At 35.5% G+C, this 23,192-nt stretch overlaps 1 protein-coding gene across 1 annotated transcript in view; it reads right to left on the bottom strand.

Annotated features, from left to right (window-relative positions):
- The window catches only part of WDR27 (WD repeat domain 27), a 76,872-nt gene extending 55,027 nt beyond the window's left edge, over positions 1–21,845 (bottom strand). The window contains exons 1-16 of the mRNA XM_057373640.1: positions 21,563–21,845; positions 20,599–20,740; positions 18,283–18,407; positions 17,701–17,814; positions 16,452–16,503; positions 15,897–15,970; positions 14,847–14,961; positions 13,393–13,525; positions 10,708–10,811; positions 10,231–10,298; positions 9,164–9,297; positions 7,721–7,797; positions 6,568–6,646; positions 5,967–6,038; positions 4,707–4,810; positions 1,930–2,019 (exon numbers count right to left, since the gene is read on the bottom strand). Coding sequence (XP_057229623.1) covers positions 1,930–2,019; positions 4,707–4,810; positions 5,967–6,038; positions 6,568–6,646; positions 7,721–7,797; positions 9,164–9,297; positions 10,231–10,298; positions 10,708–10,811; positions 13,393–13,525; positions 14,847–14,961; positions 15,897–15,970; positions 16,452–16,503; positions 17,701–17,814; positions 18,283–18,407; positions 20,599–20,740; positions 21,563–21,745 — 1,666 coding nt within the window. The 5' untranslated portion in view covers positions 21,746–21,845. The remainder of the gene's footprint in view (positions 1–1,929; positions 2,020–4,706; positions 4,811–5,966; positions 6,039–6,567; positions 6,647–7,720; positions 7,798–9,163; positions 9,298–10,230; positions 10,299–10,707; positions 10,812–13,392; positions 13,526–14,846; positions 14,962–15,896; positions 15,971–16,451; positions 16,504–17,700; positions 17,815–18,282; positions 18,408–20,598; positions 20,741–21,562) is intronic.
- Positions 21,846–23,192: the final 1,347 nt, after the last annotated feature.

Raw genomic sequence — 23,192 nt, 5'->3', positions numbered from 1 at the left:
CAAAGCTTTATTTAAAGGCTTTGATTTTTGAAAAATATTTGGAAGCCTTGAATAATCTGCATTATAAAAAAAAAAACCCACAACAAAACACAAAACCAATCAAACAAAAACCTAAAAAGAAAACCACAACAGAATATACAAAACAGTTTTCAAAAGTAGTAAGGAACATGAGAAACTGTAGGAAAATCTGAGGTTTACAAAATTGGAAGAGCCACGCAGAAAGCTTAAGAACCTCTGCACTCCAGTCCCCTCAGTCCCAAAGCACAGTGAAGGAGATGCCAGCTGGCTTGAAAGAGCCCAGCAAGATGCAAAACAGGCATTACTCAGGGTTACCCAGTCCTGGAGCACATTGAGGAGAAAGCAGCTAGTTTTGTAAAAAGACTTCCTCAAAAAGGTCATGCTGGCTGTAACTCTTTACAGGTGCTCAACATTACCTGCACTTCACTACAGGACACAGACACCTGAAGAGCCAGCACTGAAGCAGGATGCACAACTATTTAAAATTGTACCTGACCCCTTCAGGGAACAACACTGAATAAATTAGGCATACAGTGAAAATGTTGTTACACCACTCCTCTCTGATGCTGCATTATAAAATCACACTTTTGATAAGCAGCAATATTCAGATGTTAATGATGCCTTGAAATTAATTTTCTTTTTTAAAACAGACACAATTGCCATGTCTTGAAATAAAGAAAGTTTTACATTGCCATTGATAGCATCTCTGAGTAAAAATAATGCATCATGATTTTTATTGAAAACACATATTATGACACTTATAGAACAAGAGGCAGGAAGTAAACAGGTGACTGCATGATAATGTGAACTGCACAGAAAAACAATGTGAATGAAATAAGCAGACGGCTAATGGTTTGTGGTTTCTACTCTGCAATACTTTATCTGGCAGTTTAACACTTATGTTGCTTTTGCAGAAATTACACACACATAGAATGCAGTTCTAGTCTTTTTTTTTTTTTCAGACTATGCATCATTAAAAAAAATGTGAAGGATTAAAGTAACAATGAAATAAATCAGTGTAAAACTTTAGAACTCACTATTGTAGAAGAAAAAGACCCTACTACGCTGTCCACAAGGGACTATTTTCATCAATTTCCTCACACAAGAAGGAGAATATCAGTAATGCTGCCTCCTTAATCACAGCTTCTTCCACCACATATAATGAAAATTATCCCAAAAGATAAACAATTTTCAAAAATCAGTTSTCAGAGTTATTTACTTAGAAATAATTCTCTGAAATAACTTAAAATAATCTGGTTTTAGTACTTGTTAAGGTCAACTAGCAACAAGCATTCATTTCCCATTATGAGCATTCACAGAAAATTAATTTTATCAGGATTGATTTAAAGTAATAATATTTATTGTTATTAAAAATTTAACAGTTCTTGTAGAAATTTAGAAATAATCTGGTATTTAAGGCTTATTTAAAAGTGTACATGTTTACACATGCATACACTTTCGTAGGTTTTCTTCATAGTAATAGTCCTTCTCTTTTTAAATGGTTATTCTTTAGATGTCTGGAGCTGCAGACACATGTTTTGCCAAGTCATCACAGTCAATTTTTGGGTAACAAACTATTACAATATACTGCTGCAATATACATATGCATTATTATTGCAATATACTGCCTTTACTGTTTCTCTTAAATTACTGTAATAGACATCATGATGAAGACTGCAATGTATATCACAATAGATTGCTATTTACCTCACAAAAAATTGAGATATGGGAACACTTGCTAGTCAGTTTAATTCTAGGATAAAACTAAGCAATCAGAGAAATAAATTCTATATCTTGAATCACCAGTACATCCTCTCTCTTGTTCTCAGGGGGATGTAAGTGGAATCGATGTCATTTTAGGTCAAACTCAATCATATATTGTATCTTTAATAACATAACTCATAAATTTACCTGAAAAAACATTATGCACATCAGTAAGATTGGAATTGAATATCATCACAGTTTTGTCAGCCAGGCCACAAACCAGCAGTTCTCCACCCCCTGAAAACAAAAGCATCTAATAAATTTACATTTGAAAGCAACAAGGAGTTAATATGCTGCTTCTTTTAATCATAAAAATCACATCTCTAACTACAACAAAACAAAAATCAGACATTCATTTCATAGATTTTGTATGAATATCACATATAAGTGTTATAGAATTTGGTAGGAATTCATAGGCAATTCATTTCTTGTCCTGCCATATTCTCTAAACAGTTTTCATAACAAAGAAGAAAGTCACTTTTCACAAGAAGTGTGCTGTAAAATTTAAATGCAGAAATTTCTAGCAGTCATTTAAATCTATTTTCTTACACTTTTTTTTAATGTCTTCCAACTAAAATTATATCACTTTTTTATATATTAGAATAAAAAATACATAATAGTAATTCTGAAACCCTTCTTAAAGAATGATGAATTTCCTTCACAAAACAATCCTAAAATCTATCCAAATGCAGTTAGTGTTCATTTATCAGCAGAGTAATCAGCAGAGGTGCACAATGATAGGATAGACTCCATTAATGTATACACARTGGCAAATTTGTAAAATTTAATTGCTCACTCAAAAGCTTTCACTGAAAAATGAAACAAAATTATTTAAATTAATTAAATTAAAACAATACAGAGTAGATAAATGATCTAATGAAATAAAGTAAGGGAAGATGGAGTGAGAGAAAATAGCAACAAGAGAAAGTAAGAAAATGAAGCACAGAATTYAAATCAGTGTTACTAGGTTAATTGTGAACAGTGTTTTTAAAGAGTTGTCATTTGATCACCCCCTCCTTCAATCTCTAGAGCATCTTTTCAAGGGGAGACGGAATAAAAGTACCAACATTACCGATTTCTATCCACTGTCCAAGTACCGTGCACACAGCAGGTAAACAATACTATATTCCACAACATACTTTTTTCCCACATTATGGCAATATAAGCAGATAAGGGATCCATATTTCTTATCGCTGAGAACAACTTACTAAAAGTGAATTTTAAGTAAGATGGGGTTGGCATATATGCTACGAAGAGGCATTCCAGATTTTTTTTTTTGTTATCAGTTATTAAACGCATCATTATACTAAACTGGTAAAGAAGTACTCTTCATTTTTATCTGACAGGTGAACAGTTGACTTTTTCTCCAGCTACTAGCAATAGCACATACTAAATAATGCTTTTCAATACTTCCATCACAAAAATAAGTGGTCCTGAACAAAACATTGCAAAAAATGCATGACCCACAAACGTAAAGGTATGAAGTTCTTTGAGGGAAAGGGCAATGGTCTTCTGCAGATTTCCCCAGACTTTTCTTAAAGTTTTGACAATACAGATTTTCAGCATGAGGGTTGATTGGCAAGTATGTCAGGTATGTAAATTAACATATTTGACACACAGAATTAACAATATATAAACATTCTTGTGCATTAAGAATCAGAGGCAATTATTTTGCATAGAATTTGGAGCTTTGTTTATTAAAATTTCATCTAAATTCTGAATAGAACTTTTTACTAAGCAATTCATAACACCCTCCAAAAGAATATGCAATAACTGAGATTCAGATTAACTCATAAATGCAACTTTACAACCTCTTAAGCTTTACTTAAGTTTTCCATATAATTCCCTTTCTATTATATTTAGAGATGCTAATGCATATTATTGCTGTGATTCATAGTTTATAAAAACTACCTATAAGGTTGTTCCAAGCTGCATTTCCAACTTGCAAATTTGCAACTGAAAATATAATGCAAAAGTACGAGCCACCTRGTCAAAACAGACTACAATAATAAGAGAACATCTCCTTACAAACTTAAAATAACTAAATTTTTTTACTCAAAAAAAAATCTCTGCAATTTTTGCTAAACTGAAGTTATTTAAGTCTGTGTGTGTGCGCGAGACAAAGAGAAAAAGAGAAAGATTTTTCTTTCCCAAACGAGAAGATTTATACTTAAAATGCGTTATCAAAACTCTCTAGGGAACAGAGAGATTGCTGAAATACATTTTTGCAAAGTTACTAATTGCATCTAATTGCTTTCATTTCCTGAGGATGAGAATTTTTCCTATCCTCAAAATACTTATAAAGATTTTTTTAATATTTTGAAAATATTGTGGCTTGCAGGGTGTCTATTGACATAATTAGATACCTGAAAGAATGCTTGACTGCTAATCTAGGAAGYGCTTTCTGCTTATTTACGTTGGAATTGATTAAACATATTGCAAGACTCATTTATCCAAAGCAGTTAAGAAAAATGCCTCTCTTTGGATCACACAGAAGAATTCCTTTTTTAGTATTTTAATTTATAAAAATTGAATAATATTTATATAAGAAATAGGATTATCCTAAATATTTTGAAACAGAACTTCAGTTTTTAATACACCCTAATGACATTAAGTAAATGTGTTAGAAAATAAATTYCTTACTGAAAGAAGTCTTAATTTTCAAATAATAGTGTGAAAGTCACAGAATAAATTCAAAAGGAAACAAGACACAAAATCAGAAATAGAATCCTTTGGCACATGTAGTAACATCTTGMATGGTTTTGCAAGATAAAAAAATATGATCAAACAGTATGTGATATTGTCTAAAAGTTTTATAGGGTTTATTCACATAAATCCACAGTCTTTACAAACTATGCCACATATATTTTGGTTTTCTTTCTACACATTGACACAACTGCCCTTTTTATAAAGCCTGTACTTACCAGAATACTGAACACAAAAAATTGGGGTTGGTTTACAAGTAACAGATATCTCTTTCTCATATTTGATTGGAGGATGACTTTCCAATGGATATTCTTTATTTTCACTTCAAAGAAGGAAAAAAGAAAGAAAATAGTACATTTTCATTTCAATTATAAAATAAATGTGCTTTGGAAACATCTAAACATCTTTCTATAAATATTTTCTGAAAAAAATATGTCAAATCCAAGGTAAGGGCCAAATGAATTTGAAATTGTAATTGAAATATTTAAATTACTCCTATCACCAAGAGTTGTGAATTCATGAGATCAAGAATTAACACAGACTTGCAAAAAAATCAAGTTTCTAAAGTTACATAGATAACAAAAGTATTTAAAGAATGTAAACTCTACTTCTTTTATAGACATTGTGGCAAAATGCAATATTAACAAAAAGAAAAAACAATTAAACTTAAAAACCACACACAACTTAAAATACTAAGTAGCTTAACCTACATAATACAATGCTAAACCAAAGCTGAAATTATCTGAAGTGCTCACATAAAGGCTTCCTATGCATGCAAGGTTTACAAAAACTTAGTCCTGAGCTATTAAGTGGAGTTTTCAACACTTTGAAAGCTCTTTTTAAGTGAGAAAAATTATGGCGTCAATCATTCTTTACTTTCATGTTTGTATTACATAAAGCACAGACTCTATGTAATAGTAAAGAGAAAAAAATGTGTGCAATATCCCCATTTAACATTCCACACTAATTAACATGAAAATGCCAGCTTTATTCTTTGTGCCCATGGTGATAAAGATTCCACTGGTTAATTTGTACTGTTACACATACTTTATTTGTACTTTATTTAAGTCCATTAACTTAAGGTAACAAGATTTTAGGGGTGAAGGAGGGACATGATCTGAAATCACTGTCTCCCTGCACAACATCCAGTTATTTTTCTGATTAGAACTGCAGCTAAGTTGGAACTTAGCTTCCAACCATATTTAGGATTGTTCTTCCTAACAACAAAAATCTAAGAAAATAGACATGCATAATTTCTTTTTTATGAAGCACTCAAATTTAATTCATAACCTGATAAAATGAATCACTTGCTGTAGTGATAAATTTTATACCAAATTTACCAAGCCTTTTAGTTGTAGTGACAATCCTTACTAAAAAGTTCCGATGAGAGAAGCAAAGATAAGCCATATTTTCACTAGAACTGTAATTACACTTACTTTAATTTGTTTTTCCTCTAACAGAGTTGTTAGATTACCTACCATTTACAGCTAGTTTTCCACTTTGATGGCTCTTTCTTTTTCAGGTTAGTATTTGGAGAAAACRTGGTCATTCTACAAGAGGGAAAACAGACTCTCTTATATGAAACATGAAACATCGCATGGGAGAAAAAGCTTTTTTCAAACAAAAGCAATCCTACTTCCTTCTTCCTACTTTGTCTTCAGGTAACATCAGTAGATAAGAGAATGTACACTTCAATGACAATATAAGTTTTTAATATTCTAAGGCCTGAGCTTGCTCCTTGATTTCTGTGAGTTATTTGTTGAATAGCACATTCTGAAGGTCAAAATCCATACAAATAAAATTCACARACAATTCTTTCTGCAAACTGAAGAAACAAGAGTCTAACCAGATAAAAGAAAGATGAAAGATGGCTAATAAGGATTTCAATAGAATGATGACCAATGACCAGAAGGTGTGAAGACTTTGTTTTACAATATGTTTTTAAAATTCTTGTCTTTGATAACACCATAAATGTTTTTCACAAGGGATTAATTTCACAGTCATGAGACTACATAGCTATATTATGTGAAAAAATACCACACACCAATAAAACAGGGAAATAATAATATTTCTACTCACCGTGGAGCTGCTGTATATCCTGATGACTTAATTTTATTATGGAAAACCAGTGGTTGGTCTTTCACTGTGCTCTTCACTCCTATACTCAAATAATTTAATTTATATTAAATTTTGTTTTAAACATTATATTTTTACAGTTAAGGTAGATAGGCTAGCTCAATAGAAATACTTGATGTTTGCTTACATTACAAAACAGATCTATCAGCAGAAACAAATTACACAAATAAACATTGTAAAGGCAGAAATCTCATTGCTGTTTCTAGGGAAAAAAACTCAGATGCATTGGGACACATTTACCTACACTGAAGTCTCTTGAAATGCCACTAATTATCCTTTCTCTTTATGCAGCAATGAGGCACAAAAAGGTCTTTCCTGAGAAGCTCCCAGTACCACATGCCTTAAGAGACCAAAGGATTTCATTACAGCACTTTTCTGATCATGAGATGCCACCAAAGGTAGCACAGTTGTCAGTGCTGGGTGCCCAAGGCAGCCTGGAATTCTAGCTAAAGCACGGTAGATGCAATTTAAAAATACCATAAGCCCCTAGAGATATAATCCTTGTCATTCTAACAGGCACGATGAGTGCAAATGGCAATGATGAAAWCATTATTTTTAAAATATTTTTTTAATTTTATCGTTGATAACCAAAAAAACTGAAGTACTTAAATGGGAAGACAGATCTTGTTTTGTTTCAATCAGTAGAACATTGAGGCAAAAATTAACTTCCTAAAATTGCAGTATTGACGAAAGACTATTCAGAACAATAAAATGTACCAAAACATAACCAAAATTTAGCAAGAAATTACAATTTATACACAAAAGTTTACTACATGCTATGGAAAAAAAATTACTTATGGAAATGTAAACATTCTACACTCTAACACTTATAAAATTCATAGAAAATTCTCAGACAACTGCTTTTGAAAGAAGGAAAATACTTATAACCACAATTTTCAACTACAATTGCGTGTGTATGATATCAAATATTAATAGCAGTGCAAAATTCTTCCTATTGAAGTAAAAATATAATGCTAAATATATTTAAAACAGAAATTAACATATTGATTGTGTTAGGCACAAACCAGCTGGAAGTCAGTTACTGTTATTAAAAATATAACTTCATTAATTAATTTCAAGACTGGTATATACTTACCATGTGTTTTACTAAAAGATTCTTTCATGTTTTTCTTGAAACCTTTACACAATGGAGAATTTGCCAATAAAGTGCACCTAAGTTATAAAACCAAGCAAAAACAATTGATCAATGCAATGAACAAAAGTATCAGATTAGGAAAAGGTGCCAAAACTCCTTTTTAGCTATTTGCTTGCATGTGTGCGTGCATGTATGTAATAACAATGAGATTTTAAGGAAAACAAGTTAGGCAAAGTGGATTAGTTATCAGCACAGATCCTCAGCAGCACAGACAAGCCTTGGTCCCAACTCAATTCACAGACCCTTGTATTTACAGGTTAGATCCCATTTTTGTGAATAGTAACTGATGATTTTATCATAAGCATTGAAATTTGCTCTTCAGTGTATATTGCAGGTTATTTGTCTTCAAGATGTCAGCATTTTCTCATATTCTCACCTTCTCTTTTATAGGGACATAAAAGAACAAGAAAAAAATAGCCTGCAGGGAATCACCAAGGGGAAGCCATGCTTCACCAACCTGATAAACTTTCATGATAAAATGAGCGGCTTAGCAGATAAGGGGAGAGCAGTGGATATTGTCTGCTTTGAGTTCAGTAAGACTTTCCACACTGTCTCACACAAGAATCTCACAGAGAAGCTGATGAATTATGGTCTGGATGAAGACACAGTGAGGTGGATTGAAAATCAGATGAACAACCAGGCCCAGATAATGATGATCAGTGGCTCAATACCTAGTTGGAAAACATGAACTAGTGGAGTAATCCAGAGGCCAATAATGGCCATATTTCCATTCAATATGTACATTAATAATCTGGATGAAGGAGCAGAGTGTACCCTTTCCATGTTTGCTGATGACTCAAAGATGGGAGAAGTTTCTTGAAGAGCACAAGGTTGTACTTTCATCCAGGCAGACATTTACTGTCWGGACAGCAACCTCATGAAGTCCAAAAAGGTGAAAAGCAAAATCCTGCATCAAAGGAGGATGAACCCTATGCATCAGTATAGGCTGTAAGGCAGACTCTGTGACCAGTGCCCAACACCAGGACAAGAGGCAATGCACAAAATCTGAAACATGGGAGGTTCTCTCTGAAAACCAGGAAATGCTTTTTTACTGTGGAGGTGACTGAGCACTGGCACAGGCTGCCCAGAGAGGTTGTGGTATCTCCCTCCATGGAGATAGTCAAAAGTTGTTTGGATGTTGTGCTGGGCAGATGACTCCAAGTGGCTCTGCTTGAACAGGGTGGTTGGACAAGATGATCTGAAGAGGTGCCTTTCAAACATTCTGTGATTCTGTGATTTCTCCCTCTCTATGCAATTAAAGCATGATAGGAAAACAAGTAAAATCATCTCAACAAATAGCACTTGGTGGAAAACCATACAACACACTTTAGATAAACACACCCATCATCCAACATGGAGAAAAAACATTTAATTATTCCATACCTGGCAATAACCGATAGACGTTTCTCATTTCCACGTGGGAGAAAATCACTGTGCTGAGTTCTCACCAATGCAGCAAGGTTAACTTCCAACACAGCAATCATATCTTCAAATATTGAGGTGATCAAGCATAAAACCTGAAGCAATTATACCATAGATTAACACTCCATTTACCTTATAGTTTAAATTCCAACAGTAATGCATTTATAATGACAAATGAAATTAATTTCTGACATTTATAAAAATAAGTCAAAAATACCCATGGATTTAGTCCTGAAGAGCTTTAAGTGGTAAAGAGTGGTTAAATCTACCTATCCTTCAAAAATATGCTTATGTTGCTTAAATCTGTCTTAAAATTACACAGTAACTTACACAAATAACAGTGACAGAAATTCTGACACCTCCTACACTAGAGACATTGCTGCAATAAGAGCTGTGAGGAAAGAAATATACATGGAAGAAAGATTGGCTTCAGTAACATGAAGAGAACATGCTAAGAGCTGAATTTAAGGAAAATTCTTCTCTAAAGAAACGGATTTCTATGTTAAATATGTAGAAAGGCCTAGATTGAGCTTCCTTCCATAGGAAAACTGCAACATCAAAAATAGAGAGTACAGACAAGAATGCTTCCCATTTCCTTAAAATCACTTTCAGTGACTATTGACAGAAATTTTCTCACTGCTCAAATAGTTTTGACAGACCCTTTGGAAGGATTCAAAGGTAGTTCATCCTAACATTTGATAAACAACGTATAACCATGCTTATATCTTTTTAACCCCTAAAAGATTTCATCTGCTTCTCCTATGATCATKCTTGGCATTCAAGGTAAACACTGAACACTGTAACAATGCACCTTTTCCTTATTAATTTCTTTAGAATGTTTACAAGCTGTGAGAGCTGAAAAACTACCCAGCTATTTAAACTACTAGATTCCATAATGAAGAATTAACTCTTAAAAAATTACTTTGTAATTCACATTAAACAAAACAAATCTGTACATTAATCTAATATTTACTGAAAATAACTGGAACAGTTAATGTTTATTAAAACAATGTTTACTGTAGACTCACCTTTCCATTAACTCCCTTCCTTGTTAATGCATATGATCTGGCAATCTGAATGCTGAGGTCACTGTACTCTTTACCAAGAAGAACATAGTGCTATAAAAATCTACATTTCTCTAGGAAAAAAATTATCATATCTAAGACACACATTCACAAAAATTACTCATATTAGTTTGACATGACCCTAACAAAGTATATACTTCTAGCTTACCCTCACATTATAACATAGTAATAGAAAAACATGTCCTGTATTTAACATCCTTAAAAATTYATTGCTATCCACTATACAAATCTAGTGCCAACATGTCTTCTGAGAAAAGTGATCAGAGCCAGGAAAACATACAAAACCTATTAGGAGAAACATATGCTTAAAAAAAACACTTGGTTTCTATTGCAGTTGACTATTTCACAACCTTATTCTTACACTATTTATGTCAGATAGCAGAAGCAATCACATCACAGTGTAATCAGATATAAACATACCTCTGTAAGATAAAAAAGCTTCTAATTCAAAGTTTGCCAAATTAATTATTAACAAGCCCGTAGAGGTTCCTATCCAAAAATATCTACTATGCAGGGAAGAAAATCTATCAAAACAACAAGAAAAATATCTCTGAGTAAGATAAAGCAGCTTTTCTTATCAACATACAACAAACAGCAACTGGGGTTACCCAGTACAACATAAATAAAACACACACAAAAAAATACATTACATTTAAAGCTTCTTTTTTTTCAAATCTGTAGCTCAAAGTTTCAAGCAAAATTGGTGAAGTTTTGAAAACAGAGTGCAGAACACAATCCTTGATTTCATGTAAGTGCTTAACAGCACATCTAAAACAGAATAGGATATACTTTTCTCCAAAAATTACCGTGGTCTTTAAGAGCTGGGAGATGCAGTAAAACACGTTTGAAAATTCAAACCAAGAGGCAAATCCACTCATAGTTTACTTTTACCCCTCTACTATGAACACCCAAAATGCAGTGAAATTCAATGTATGTTTTTACATAAATAAAGTACAAGACAAAAGGCAGCACAAAATAAGGTGTAAGAAAGCCAGGCAAGCCTGGAATGTCTGTCTCAGCCTGTGCTTAGTGGCACTGCTATTGCAGTCAGATTATGAAATCTAGCTTCTGCAAGCACCACAGAGTAAACCAACTGGATCCCATTTCAGTCAACAACCTCACAGAAGAAATATATTATCAAGCGTAAGATAATTGTAACAAAATAACAGTTMTCATTCTCAAAAACTAAAAATGTTTTTGATGCTACAATAAATAAAAATTGAGATTTTAATAAATTTTCCTCTTAGGAGTCAGTAGACTTATCAGTTTTATTTCTAAAGTCATACCACAAGATTTGAAGTAAGGATATGGAAAACCATGAAGCTGAAACTTGATATAAAAAGACTCACCACAGTGGCTTAATACTTTTTCTATTAAAAAAAAAAAAAAAAAGGAAAAGATGGAAACAAAATTGCCAAATATATACAGTTAAACACTTTAAGGAGCAGATTGGAACTGACAGTTTCAATTCTGGTTTGATACTTTTATATTATATGAATAGTTTTATTTGTGGTTTGCACTACTTTCATTACAGCAGTAGCAGACTGATTTAATTTGCAAATTCTTTTGAATTATTTATAAAGAAGTGTCACTATCAAGTTATTATGAACAATATGAAGGGATATAGCCAGGAAATTTGTCTCTACTCCCACTTTGCAATAATAAAATCCATTGTGAGGGGATTGCTCAATGTCAAAAAGCTTAGGGAAGTGTGAAATGACTAATTTTGGACATCAGTGTTCTAAAAATGTTTCACTGTTGCTTTTCATGGCAGGCAGCAAAAGCATTATATCAGGGATTGCTCATTTGCTCAGACAAATCTGAACTATCTGCTAAAATGAACATATTGTATTTAAAAATTAATAGAAACAAAATATAAATACAAAACTCTCAAACCAAAAAACAGTGGAACTGGATTGATAGTAAGAATTTAATAGCCATGGTTGTTTATAAGCAAAACAAAACCTTCAACTCCAATGTGATAGCTGAAAGAACAAATAGACCTTAGATGCACAATATGACCTTAGATGTACAATACACAGTAACAGGTGGGTATTAGAAAGTGATGTTATCTCAATTCAGAAACTTATTTCAAATAATCTGTTACTGTGGATCCATTTCAGACAACCATGTTCCAAAAGGGGATTGAAAAATAAATGAGATTGAGTTTCAGAAAATTTAGAAAGCAAATGTAAAAAATGTTACACAAAACACACCATTTCCTTCCTCTTAATGGTAGTACTTCTGAAAATGCAGGCACCATGAAAGTAACTGCTAATAATTAGTTACATTTGACATAAAGACAACAAAAATTGTCCAGGACTGCTGGATATTTTTCTTCTTTGTCTATTAAAAGCTATTTATATTACTAACCAGAGATTAAGTGGTTAATCTCTATAACCTACCATAGGGCAAAAGTTAGGACAAGAGTTTCCTGAAGCATGATGTGGATGAAATTTATCCAAGTGACAATCACAAATAACAACACAAACAGGTTATTCTACGAGACAGTTCTTGTGACAGCATCTTGAACAGATCTCCAGGTGCCTGATAAGATGGTTACACTTCTCCTCAGGAAAGAAATGCAATGTAAGGATTAATTCTACCTGGACAACTAATTCCACGGGAAGGAGTAAAAGCATCATGTTTTGAAACGCCTTTTCCTCTGGCACAAGTTTGACTGAAGCAGGTTACGTAGTTCAAAAATTACTAGAATTTGGAAGGCAAACTGAAACATGCAAACAATGGCTGCATCAGATTTATTTCTTTAGGAAAGCACTTAAGATAAATTTGGGTTCTTAATTACTTTTTAACCTAACTCACCTGATCAACTGGTATGAATAGATGCTAAAAAGGATATTCTCAATGACATTTTTATAAAATTATTTTGTAGAATAAAAATCAGTTACAACTTTTTGTCGGTTTGTGTACATTATCTTCCTAAGAGTAAGCCACCAAAACTAGCAGATAACCGCAAATGTTATTTGATTTTCCTATTGCATTTTTCAAAAAATGCCAGGTTTCAGTGAAAATAATTCAAGAATCAATAGGAAGTCCTCGGAATAAATTCAAGGCAAATACTATGTGGTATTTTAAAGGACTTACATGCTGTCTTCTTTATGGAAACCTACTAAAAAGTCACAATGTTCAATTAAGAGGATAGGCAACGATGTTTCCACTGATCCTTTTGGTCTAGTGTTGTCTTTGTCACAAAGCTTGGAATTATTTTGCCCTTCTCCTAAGAAAGACAATCAACAACAGTAGCTATTAGAAAACAACAAAATAAGGGAAGCAGATAGGATTTAAGAGAGAAGTGGAAGTATTAAAATAGCATGAATTAAGAACACACGCGAGAAACTTTTATTTCAAAAGATGGACAAGAGAGCCAGCCTTCTTGAAACAGGGCTTCCTCATCATTTTGTGGGTTTTTTTCAAACACCTAGAGACAAAACACTAAGAGCCTACTCATGGACTGAAAAGGAGTTTGAAGAGTTTAGATGTTTCATCTCAAGATGAAATATTCCTTAAATATGTTGGCTATCTGTCCATTTAGCCTGAAAATTCCCTTGACACTAAAATTACAACATAAACAAAAAGCAAGATGAAAATACACCTCAGTTTCCTGTTCCCAAGGAGTCTCCAATCCATTCTGCATGTGCCGTTCACACTTGAATACTACTAACATCAAATTTAGCATYGCACACAGACATTATATCAGTCTGAAACATGAAAGTGAGATACATAAATTCTACATAATAACTAGAAATGTAGAAGTCTTTCTCCTTAGGTTAGGACTTTAGGATCATGGACCATGAGACAGGTAAAAGAATATACCATTGCTCCAGAAAAAGAGCAAGCAAGGGAAACCAGATTTCCCTTTCCCTAAGAAAGCCACAGCAGTGGTGAGGGGATGAGCATWTACACTGGCACCACACCAGGGAGAGCATTACCTCCCATTGTACCAAGGCTGTCACCAGCTCACGGCGATCTCAAGGTAGAACAAAAGAACTATCAAGCCAGTCTGATATCAGGGAATCAACCTRTTGGGGTTACCAGGGCAGTCTTTAAAGACTTATATGTACTCTGTGTTATAGCACTAGAAATATATATCACAGGCAGAGAAATATCATATCATGAAGGCACTGGTATGGATTTAAAAAAAAAAAAAGGCAAAACTATAAAGAGATTCTTAGAAACTTCAAAGGTAATTGAGAAACAGTACTCCATTTAGACAAGGCATTAATTTTTAGGCACTGGTTCTGTTCTCAACAAAGCCTTGGACAATGAATTTAAAAAAAATACTTAGTAGCTCAAAACATCATGCAATATTTAATAAATAAATGCACTGGCCAACATTTTGTTACACACAAACACGCATGATTCCTTCCAGATATGCCAATACCCAACTACATATCAGCTTCAGTAAGAATTCCATGCCACAGTCTAAGACTTGTAACTCCGTCACTCACAATAAATTATCATGGTATAAAAAGCACACACTCAGTAGCCAGTAACAACTAGACTATAATACAAACAGCATTCTAGGAGCACTGTGCTACCTATTTCTTTGCCAGATTTCTTCAATTTATTACAGAATCTCTCTTGCTCTTTCTTTAAGTCGATATGTACTACACAACGGTAATTATGATCACTGATTAAACTGAAGATCCAAAGCTGCAAGAAAAAGAAAAAACAATTGCAATAACCTTTTGACACTAAATATAAAGCTTACATGAATACAAACAAAAGATCCAATATTTAAAACTGTGGATGTAATTAGTGAACTTTTGTATATGGCAACTCACCCTGGACAAAAACTTCAATTATATGTATTTCTAAGATTATTAAATACAATCAAAGCTAAAATATTCAAAATTAGGAAAAAAGTAGCAATTACCAGTTTCAACTGTAAATCTTATTCCCACATGTTTATGCATTTGAAAAAAAACTCCTTATAGACCATTTCCCACAATTAAAAATCACAGGTAACATGCATGTCATTGCTCTCTAGGTGATATACACGCATTTCATTTATACCTTTCTCATCTTAGACACACTATAGTTAAAGCTTTAATTTTCTTCTGAATTAGTCAACAATAACACTGAAGAGAAATAGCTGGAAAATATAATATAAATATATAAATATATTCTTACCACTAAAGAAGAGGTGAAATGGATATCAAAATTCTAACATGCTTAAATCATACCTCTTCCATTTATTGTCATACATTTTGTTTCTTGGCCAAAATAGAAGAATCCTACTTTTCAACTTTTTTTTTTTTTTTTTTTTTTTTTTTTTTTTTTTTTTATTTTTTTTTTTTTTTTTTTTTTTTTTTTTTTTTTTTAATAACAGATATATTTATAGCTTCTCAGTGTACTCTTCTTACATAATCACTGATTGTGCCCGTAAAAAAATTTCCAATTTTTCAGGAAAAACTTTCTGTTTTGTAATAGAGGTCTTGTATACTATTCATGGTTTACAGTCAAAGCACTAAAATTACTCAACAGTTCAAAACACTTAGACAGTTTGTGAACCTTTTTTTATAGACAGAAACATTAATAATAGTTGACTCTTAACAGAAAGACTGAGTTTAATGGAAAATTCATACCTGTCCCTCAGCACATCCAGTGATAATCTGTTTGTTTTCTTCATCAATGAGGAGACTTAGCAAAGGAAATGCTGCTCAGAAAAGGAAAAGTATTTCCAAAGTAGACACAAATCAGATATTTAACTAAAATACATGATTCAAGATTGCATCTTCTTATTCATAAAGATAGGGGGAAAGCCCTTCCTGCAATTCTTATGACTGCACAATGCTTTGTGTGCCTTCGCCTTTGTGCTGCTGAGCATTTTCTATTTGCAGGACTCTGGACTGCCTTTCACCCAAGCTGTCATGTCAGTGGTTTCTTGCACCCTTTCACTCAAGTTGCTGTGGCATGGTTTTCAGATTTATGAAAGTACACTAAAACTATTCACCAGGAATCAGACTTTAAAGAAAAATATATTTACTGGTGGCTCTAAAGAATAATATGTTTACTAAAACCTAGTCTACTAGAATTATTTTCACTAAAACAACCGAAGACATCTATAATATTCATAGATTATTGTTTAGAGATAGGAGGTTTTTGTTATGAAAAAATACATTTAAAATTAGAAAACATACCTGTTATTATTCCTGACTGATATATTAACTGGCTGGTAGAATAGTCCCATACCTTTAGATTGGGAAAAATAAAATTTAAAAGAAAAAAATAAACAAACAAAAAAGAAATACATAAAGGTAGGTACCTASTTACATATCTCAGAAAACACAATTTTCAACAGCCATCACATGGTGAAAACAGAGAAATGTCGCCATTGAAAGAGATGTCCTTAGGAATGGAGAAATGTAGCCTTAAAACGGATGTCCTTAGGAATGGATTTTTTTCAGGACCCGTTTCCAACTATGAAGGGTTTTGTTTAACTGATAAACATCTCTGGTGTAAAAGGTGAAACTCATGTGACATGGATACACAAAGTATCATCTTGGATTGATGTCTCAGTGACTTTAGCTAAATTTATGAAAAGGTGAAGACGAATGGCTGAGAGACCAAGGACATGTATATGAAGCCTACGTGCACAATCCAGGCTTCTGTAACCTTGAAGTGTCCTTGAAGGAAGAAAAAGAAGAAGTAAAGTGATGTAGCAATCAAGAAAAGAGGATGTTGAATGGGATACAGAACTCCTGAATCGATTGAAAGTATGCTTGCTTAGCTGTATGCGCCGCTTGCTTTTGAACCAGTAAGAAGTTACTAATGCCGCTTGGATACTGATGTTTAGCCAATCATAGTAATTAACACAGCACGTGGTAGCTTGTAATTGATATATATGTTGGACCCTGAGACAGAACAAACGGAGTTCCACAATAACTCTATGAGTGTGGTTCATCCTGGCAGCTCCCTATAAAAAGGCATACAAGAAAAAGAAAAGAAAGGAGGAAAGGGGAGGGGTTCATTGCATACAATAACTACAATAACCCAATCCAATATTCCCAAAAGGGAAAATTCAAATCCATGTCAGCAGACTCAAAGGGAAATGTTTCCTTCAGTTTGGCATCCCAGAAACACTTCTTTTACAGCCAAACTGATCAAAATATTTTATTTTATTTCTGTTTGCCAGATGATATTAATCACTAAAATTAATACTTAATTGTGGAAAGTTCTGAAAATACAAAACCTGCATTGTTCTATTAAAAAGAGTAATTAGTTTTTATTATCATTTCCCAAGCAATTCTAAGAACAATGTCCTTATCTCCATAAAGTCACAGATTTTTTACTTAATCTTCAGAACATATTTAAAGGGAAATAAATAACATTACTTCACATACTCATGAAATTATTATTTTTTTAAGTTCATCTTTACAATTTCCTTGCCTTAAAGGTTCTGTCTTCTGACACTGATACGAGCATACTTTTCTCCCATGTACAAAACTCAGCAGCAGTCACTGGAGCCAAGTGGCCATCCAATTCAGCTAGTATAGATTCATTCTGTGATTAATCAAGTCAAAAATAAAAATAGAATAAATTTCAACATAAAATTGAAAATTCAGTGTTTTAATAATTAATAAATGTTGCTAATCATTGTCAGATTTGTTTTCAAAGTGCAATTCAGTAAGATTTTTCTTTTGAAATTGAAGCCCTGTATACTATCCTGCTGGCAAAGCCACTACAAATTACATTTGCTTCTTCAGGCTGAACAATATAGGAACAATTTTTCACATCACCTAAGAATATTTTCTACTTCTAGATTATTGAGATACTGTTTCACTTCAACTTTTTAAGCCTAGTCTTCTATCTGATATATGATGTATTATCAAGAAATCAGTTCCTTCTTACCTTATGACACAAAATACATGTTTTAGCTTAATTTTACTAACATTTGTCTACTATGATTTTATTTGAAAGTGAATAAGTAAAAGAAATACTATACCGTGGCCACAAAGAATAGTATCTCACCTTTGCACTTAATATGTAGATTTGATTTTCAGAACATACTGCCACTTGTTGATCATCTGGGCTAAATCTTACATGACGAACCATTCTCAAAAGAGTTCCTATAACGATTCCTCGAGGTGCAAACCCTGCAGCAATTGTATTATTAGTGAGACTCAATGAAATATAAAAGTCTGGTGCTGTGAGATTCTTAGAAAATTTGCATAGMAGTTATCTAACCACAAAGCTGTCCCAGTTTTTTTCAGGACGATGTACAGAAAAACACACTGTTTCATTACACCAGGGTATTGGAAAGCATAGCACAGAATCATGTGCCACCAGAATTCCTCCATCTGCCCTCTTGCCTAGATGTGATCTGGTACTCTTTGAGATATTAATAATTCACATCAAATCACGCTTTCATGTTTCCATTAAAGATTGCCAGGGAAAGTATTTTTGGAGCAAGATGATGTGCCCAAGGAACCTACTAGTGCCCTGCTCATTTTGGAGGTAAGAAATCCTAACTGAAGCCCAGCAAAACAGGGCTTTGAAAAATACTACTTTTGGAAGAATAGGCCAGCCATTCAGCCAACAAGTAAGGAGGATTTTCCTTCTCTGGGTTTAATTTTTCTGTGGGAAAAGTTTGAAAGAGAAAGTACACCATTCTGTATGATTACACAATCAGGTAAGACTAGCTTTGAGGGCAGGTCATGTTTCAATTGCGTCTTCATTACTTCATTCTGGTCATCTCACAAGTTAAAGCAGACTGGTTTTTGCAGATCTGAATTTATAATGCTGCCTTTAATGATGTGAGAATGGCTTGGAAGTGCCATTAAATTTTAGGATATCATAGGGAACAAATTAACTAGAATGCAAGCACAACTACAGGTGTCCATTTCAGGCTTTTATCTTAGATGCTGTGAAGTCTTTTTCCAATTGATTAACAGGTCGGGACCACACAAAGAATTCCTTAACCACTTTGATGCAGTTTATAAGCAATAGTCTGAGAAAACATGCCAAGAATATGCAAAGTATAGTTTGGGGAGACAGAGACTCTACAGTACCTGCTGAACAGCCTATAGATGGACAGAAAAAGAAAATTTAAAAAATCCAGCAAAAATCTAGATATCAAATGTCTTTGTATCAAAACTTCACATACTCTTTATCTCTCTGCTACTGTCTAGTCCTATCTTCCAGTTTTGTTTCCTCCAAAGTCATATTCCCATTTTAGTTTCTGGAGCACCATTTGATTCCCTATGTTACTCTAACATGGATTACAATGTAATACTGACTTTTTTTTTAAAAAAAAGCACATACATTGCTGAACTTCTCTTTACTACATTAGTTTTCATGACATATAGATTTGCAAATTTAATGTGTGACAGACTACAAGAGAACTCCCTCACATTAAACCATTGGAAACTCTTTAACTATAGGTAACCAGGAGGAAATCTTTAATAGCGTAGGACAGTACAATGCAACTGATCCTCCCTACCAAAGGGGGACAGATTGCTACTCAGAATCCAGTGATTCATGACTCTAAGGATCTTGCTTTTTTTTTAATCTCTTTTATTTTTCTTTTACTTTCTGATGAATTTAAGCTTGCRGAGAGGTAAGCACCGCTCCCTAGAATCTAATTCTGTTGGTTGAGGCTCCAAATCAAGCTAGCAGTCAGGATACTAAAATTCCTGCTCTCTGTTTGTTATGCCAGAACAATGCTGTTTCACTCATGCACTCTTCCAAATCAGATACTTTCACTGGTCTCTCACACACACATACATGACAACATTGTTCCAGAGACAGAAGGAGAGACAAAGCAAGATGCAAAACACTAATTCCACATGTATGTCAGAAAAGGTAGCATTTAGTTATTTTGGCATTGAATTTTTAATTATGTAGTGCTGCTATGATTCATTTTCCTTCTGTCCATTTTATTCCACAGTGGCAGAACGTGGAAGCCTTTGCTGTGCTTCTCTGTGTTTGCCCCGAAGCTGCCGGCAGACACTTGTTCCCTCCCAGTACCTCAGCCAGCTCCCGACCCAGCTCAGCATCGCCACAGGGCCGCCGCTGCCTGGGGCCAATGGTTTCAATGTGGGGTCTCCAGGGAAGGTACAATGACAGGACAAGCTGAATCTGAGTGGCTGAATCCTGCTCCTGATAAAGAACAATCTTGTTATAGAAGGAGCACTGGGAGGAATGGAAGTGTTAGGGGTCGCCTTCCAAAGAGGCTGTCGCTCAGAAACTGGCCAGACATTGGTCTGAGTGATTGGTGGTAAATGGCTGCCTTTGCACTTTTTTGTTTMTATATATTATATATATATTATATAAACAATACTCTACCTTCTTGCACTTTCTCTGTACATTCGTCAAGATTCCATACTATCACATGATCAGGYGAAGCAGAGCAGACAAGAAGAGGATTGATTTTACTTCCAAATGACAATGCAGAAATTGAGTAATGATGCCCTGACAAATATAATGACTGACAAATGCAGACAAAGAAGAGTTAAATGAATAACTTCAAACAAAGGTTATAAATAATACAAAACTAAAAATGGATAATGTACATGAAATAAAAAAACAATACCTAGTTTTTATTTGTAGCTTCAAAATCACTCAAACTACAATGTAGCTGCACTGGGTTTGGCTGGGATGGAGTTAACTTTTTCATAGTAGATTGCATGGCGAAGTGCTTTGGATTTTGTGACAAAAACAGTGATGATAACATGGCAATGTTTTCGGTGTTGTCAAATATTGCTTGCACAGCATGGAGGCCTTCTTTTTTTTCCCACTTTTTCTCAGTTTCTTCATCCCAATAATGGGCTGAAGATGCATAAGAGACAGGGAGGTGACATAGGCTGGAACAAATTTYCAGTTTGCTGAACTGGCAAAGAAATATTCCCTACCATATGATGCTGTGCCCAGCAATAGACCTGGGGTATTGCACGCAAAAAGGTGTTGAGGGGCTGAGAGATTGACTCTAAGGTGGCTGTTGCTCAAAGCCTGTGCTGGGATTGGTCTGCTTGTAACAGGTGGTGACTGCCTTTGCACAGCTTTTCTTTTTTCCATCTTCCCTTTAKTAATTAAACTATCTCTGTCTCCACCCATGACTTCCACTTTTGCCCATCTTTTGCTCTCCTCTGCCCTGCCGGGAAAGGGTGAGCAGAAGACAGGATGATGGTTTAGCTGCAAGCTAGGGCCGACCTGCCACAACAGCTTATTGTATTCCACAATAACGAAGCTCAAAACAAACGCTAGTACCTTTGCAGCATTAAAGTGAAACCTGACCCCCTTCTGGCTTTACCTGAGCAGTGGCTGTGTTCCAGATGCACAAGTCCTTGCAATTCACAGGGAAAGCACAGAGGTGGTGACTGCAAGCCAGCTGAGAGAGGAGCTCTGGCAGCTTGCCTCTAAACAAGTATTTTTCGCAGACAACGTCAGGATCTCGCCTTCCTCCAGAGGCACAGCTGGCCCCGGCGCTCTCCATCCTGCGGCTGCGAACCGGACCACCACGCCCTGCCGGCTGCGTCCTGACCGCGGGGGCCGAGGCTAATGACGGCCCTGCTCGGTGATCTCTCCGCCTTGGGAAGGCGGAAAGCCCCGGCCCCGGCCCCGGCCCCCGCCCCGGCCCCCGCCCCGGCCCTGGCCCCGGCGCGCACAGCTCGGCCCCGGCCCCCTCCCGGCCCCGGCGCGCTCAGCCCGGCCCGTTGCCAGGGCAGCGCCGCCGCTGACGGGAGGCCGGGCGGAACAGCCCTCGCTCGCACGCCGGACAACGGGCCCCGCGACCGGCGACAGCTGCCCAGGGCTGCTTCCTGGCTCTCCCCAGCGGTGTCCTGGGCTGCATAGAAAGCAGCACGGCCGAAGATCCAAGGAAGACGATTGCTCCTCTCGTGGAACGCCAGCTAGAGCACCCCGTGCTGAGGACCCCAGCACTACACAGACAGGAGCCTATTGGAGTGAGACCTTCAGGACACATGTGAACATTTCTTTGTAAAGACAGGTGGAGAGATTTGGGGTCCTTCACAGAATCACAGAGTCAGAGTAGGTCAGTTTGGAAGGAACCATTGCGGGTCATCTCGTTCACCCTCCCTGCACAATCAGGGTCATCCTAAAGCACATGGTGCGGGATTGCATCCAGATAGTTCTTGAATATCCCCCATCCATATCTCAAGGGAGACTCCACAATCTCTCTGGGTAATCTGTTCTAGTGGAACCCACCTATCTCAGAAATCACAGAACCAATTAGGCTGGAAAAGACTTCTGAAATTGTTGAGCCCAGCCTAAGGCTGAACACTTCCAGGTCAACTAGACCATGGCACTCAGTGCCACATCCAGCCTTTCCTTATATATCTCAAGGGACAGTGACTCCACCACCTCCCTGGGCAGCCCATTCTAGAGTCTTATCGCCCTTTCTGTGGAGTATTTTTCCTAGCGTCCAACCTACACCTCCCATGGCACACCTTGAGGCCATTTCCTTTTGTCTGGCTGTTTCTTGCCTGGGAGAAAAGACAAACCCCCACCTGGCTACAGCCTCCTTTCAGGTGGTTATAGAGAGTGATAAGGTCCCCCCTGAGCCTCCTCTTCTCCAGGATAAACAACCCCAGCTCCCTCAGCTGCTCCCTACAGGACATGTGCTCCAGACCCTTCACCAGCTTCATTGTCCTTCTGAATCCACTCTTGCACCTCCTGTGGAACTGACATCCATGAAAATGAAAGACTGTTGGAAAGAATAGTTCCTTATCATATCAGGCTTTTGCATCCACTATTTCTAGTGGTCTCAGCACTCAATCACTGTAAGAAGAACTTCAATAATGAGGTCTAGTAACTTTAAACTTTAATGTTCTAAGCAGTGTAAAAGTCTTTACAGGAACAAAACTGATTTCAAAAAGCTCAAATTTATCAGAATCTGCATTTGGCAAACTTACGCAGTTTGT

This window comes from Malurus melanocephalus, unplaced genomic scaffold (assembly GCF_030028575.1).
Source record: "Malurus melanocephalus ecotype Western Australia unplaced genomic scaffold, MMel_1.1 scaffold_203, whole genome shotgun sequence".
NCBI classification, from domain to species: domain Eukaryota; kingdom Metazoa; phylum Chordata; class Aves; order Passeriformes; family Maluridae; genus Malurus; species Malurus melanocephalus.
The sequence above is the reverse complement of the archived record's forward strand: the minus strand, read 5'-3'. Positions and strand labels throughout refer to the sequence as shown.